The 2,550-nt window shown below is 44.4% G+C and overlaps 1 protein-coding gene across 1 annotated transcript; it reads right to left on the bottom strand.

Annotated features, from left to right (window-relative positions):
• Positions 1-534: 534 nt before the first annotated feature.
• Positions 535-2,227, bottom strand: LOC123257593. The gene has a single exon (XM_044717327.1). It carries the CDS (start codon positions 2,110-2,112, stop codon positions 550-552), a length of 1,563 nt encoding a protein of 520 aa, XP_044573262.1. The 5' UTR covers positions 2,113-2,227; the 3' UTR covers positions 535-549.
• Positions 2,228-2,550: the final 323 nt, after the last annotated feature.

The following is a 2,550-nucleotide window of genomic DNA, read 5'->3' as shown; positions in this document are numbered from 1 at the left end:
GAAAGGAGCATTTTTTAATGTTGAAAGAAAATCCTGCTTCGACGAGTGCTTGTAGAGTTATTTTTAGCCTGTCGAAAGCTTCCTCCTTTGTGCGTGCAACTATCATTACATCGTCCATATAAACGATGGCATATGTATGAGTCAGATCGCCTAGGGCACGATTAATGGCCCTCTGGAATACAGAAGGCGCATTTTTAAGCCCAAAAGGCATAGCCAAGTATTCATACTGCCCTTCTGGGGTTACAAACGCTGTCCGTTCAATAGAGCTTGGATGTATTGGGATCTGATGGAAGCCACTCGCCATGTCAATGCACGTGAAAAACCTAGCACCACTCAACCTAGCTATCTGGTCAGATATAAGTGGCAATGGGTACTTGTCGGAAACGGTATTGGCATTAAGCTCACGATAATCAACACACAGACGGTCTGTACCATTTTTCTTGCGGACAAGTAACATCGGACTCGCGAAAGGAGAGGAACTGTGTCTTATTATGTTTGCTTCCAACAGCTCTTGAATGGAATGTCTAACCTTTTCTTTTTCTTCCACACTCAATCGATAAGCCCTCGAACTACGTGAGGGCGTCTCTGAACCGTCTTATTCTGATCAATCAAGCGAATCTCTAACTGTCCCGTAGTCACGCGACTCTGTGGTATACCGTTTATAAAAGAATTTGAATACCCCTGTAATATTGAGAGCAGTTTGTCTTTATCCTGTCCATGTAAATCGGTATCGACACCAGCCAGGTCAGGAGTGCATTCGGAGACTACGACAGGTAATACAGACTTTTCGTTAAACATAGTAAGCGCGCTTGATGTAATTGTCACGCCGATGCCCTGGCTCAAAATTTCCCGGCCAATCAGAGCGTCGTATTTGATATGATTGTCTAAAACTACGTGAAACAAGATTTCGAAAGAACGCTCACAAATTAAAACATTCGCCAATATCTGTAAAGTGCTGCAAACAGAGTTGCCACCTATACCCCTCAATGTCACTACGTTGTTTATTCTAGTGCCGGATAATCTCAGTGATGCAGTCTCTTTGATGAGTGAACATTCGGCTCCGGAGTCGAAGTAAAATTGGAACGACTCACCAAACTGCAGCAACGTTCCTAAGGGCTCAAGTACTGTGCATATGTTTACGTCTTTGATGGTATTGCTCTTCATCGGCGGACGCTCCTGACGATCTGGGCACACAGTAGATACATGTCCAGCTTTTCCACATTTATAGCAGATCACGGATGATCGATCTTTTGCTCCAAATTGTTGATTACGGGGCTGCTGACGCTGAGTTGCCTCTTTATTAAAGCGACATTCCGCCTTCTTGTGTCCGGGTTTGCCACAATTATGACACGTGATGTGAGACATAGTCCTGACTCTTTTTCCTTGGGGTGCTGATAAGTTGTCACTCGAATGCTGGTTCTGTCTAGTGTCGAACGAAAAGGCTTTGAGTTCCTGATGCAGCTCGTTTCTGGTTTTGATATCCGTCGTAAAAACCAAACGGCGCAATCGTTTGTCTATCCCAGCTGCATGTGCCAACGTAACGGATACTGCAATCTGCTCGACGCTAAGTGACTTCCAGCGGGCCATAAGTGATGTGACCATTCTGCTTCCATACAGCGACAAGCACTCTCCTTCGTTTGGGCGTGCATTTAGCAAATTCATAACGGTTGCGGCCAAAGTCTCCGTTCCAGAAAAATATTGCAAAAATAATTCTCGGAACTGCGTCCACGTAATGCCGGGAAAACATGTCTGCGAGAGCCAGTGAGATGCGGTGCCTTCCAGTGATTTGCTGAGGGACATTACAAGAGCGCTGCCCACTAGCTGGTTTTCGGACAAGATGTAGTCGACCGTTGAACACCAGGAGAGAGCGTCTGATCCTGCACGATCAGGGTTGAACTTTGGCAGAACAATGTTTTTGGCATCTTTTGGTTCATTTTGAGAGCACTGCACTTGTTTTATTAGCTCAGCGAAATTACGATTTTGCATCTCCAAAATTGACAAAAGATTTGCATCATCGGCTGGAGGCGGAGGTAATCCCACTTCTGATGACGAGGATTCATTATCCGAGTCTTTGACCGGACTTTCGGCGAAACGTTTTCTGGCGCGTGGCATGTTGATTGAATTTCACAACTCGACTGACTCTTTAATTCATGTCGATCCCTTTTCAATTCCTTCTCACCCTCCAATACACACGCACAGTGTGGTGAGTTATGACGAACACTATCTGTCTCACTTATGCCCACGGCCAGACTACGTTGACAGAATTATGTATCTGCCTCGCACGAAAGAAAGGGGAACCACAAAGAAATAAAACAAATGTGTACCAACAAATAATCGTTATAATTTGAATGTTTAAATTATTCTGCGACATGTACATATGTACATATGTATAATCGTCGGTCCGTTTGTCTGCCAGTTTCTACGCAAAATAGTATCTCAGTTTGTAAGCCATTGACTTGAATCTTTGCACACATCCTTCTGTCAGTATATAAGTTGCGATCGGTCAACTATATGCTTTAGCTGTCATAGGATCAACTGGTTGATCGGAAG

Source organism: Drosophila ananassae, chromosome XR (genome assembly GCF_017639315.1).
Source record: "Drosophila ananassae strain 14024-0371.13 chromosome XR, ASM1763931v2, whole genome shotgun sequence".
NCBI lineage: Eukaryota > Metazoa > Arthropoda > Insecta > Diptera > Drosophilidae > Drosophila > Drosophila ananassae.
Note: the sequence above shows the minus strand (reverse complement) of the source record. Positions and strands in the feature narration are given on the sequence as shown.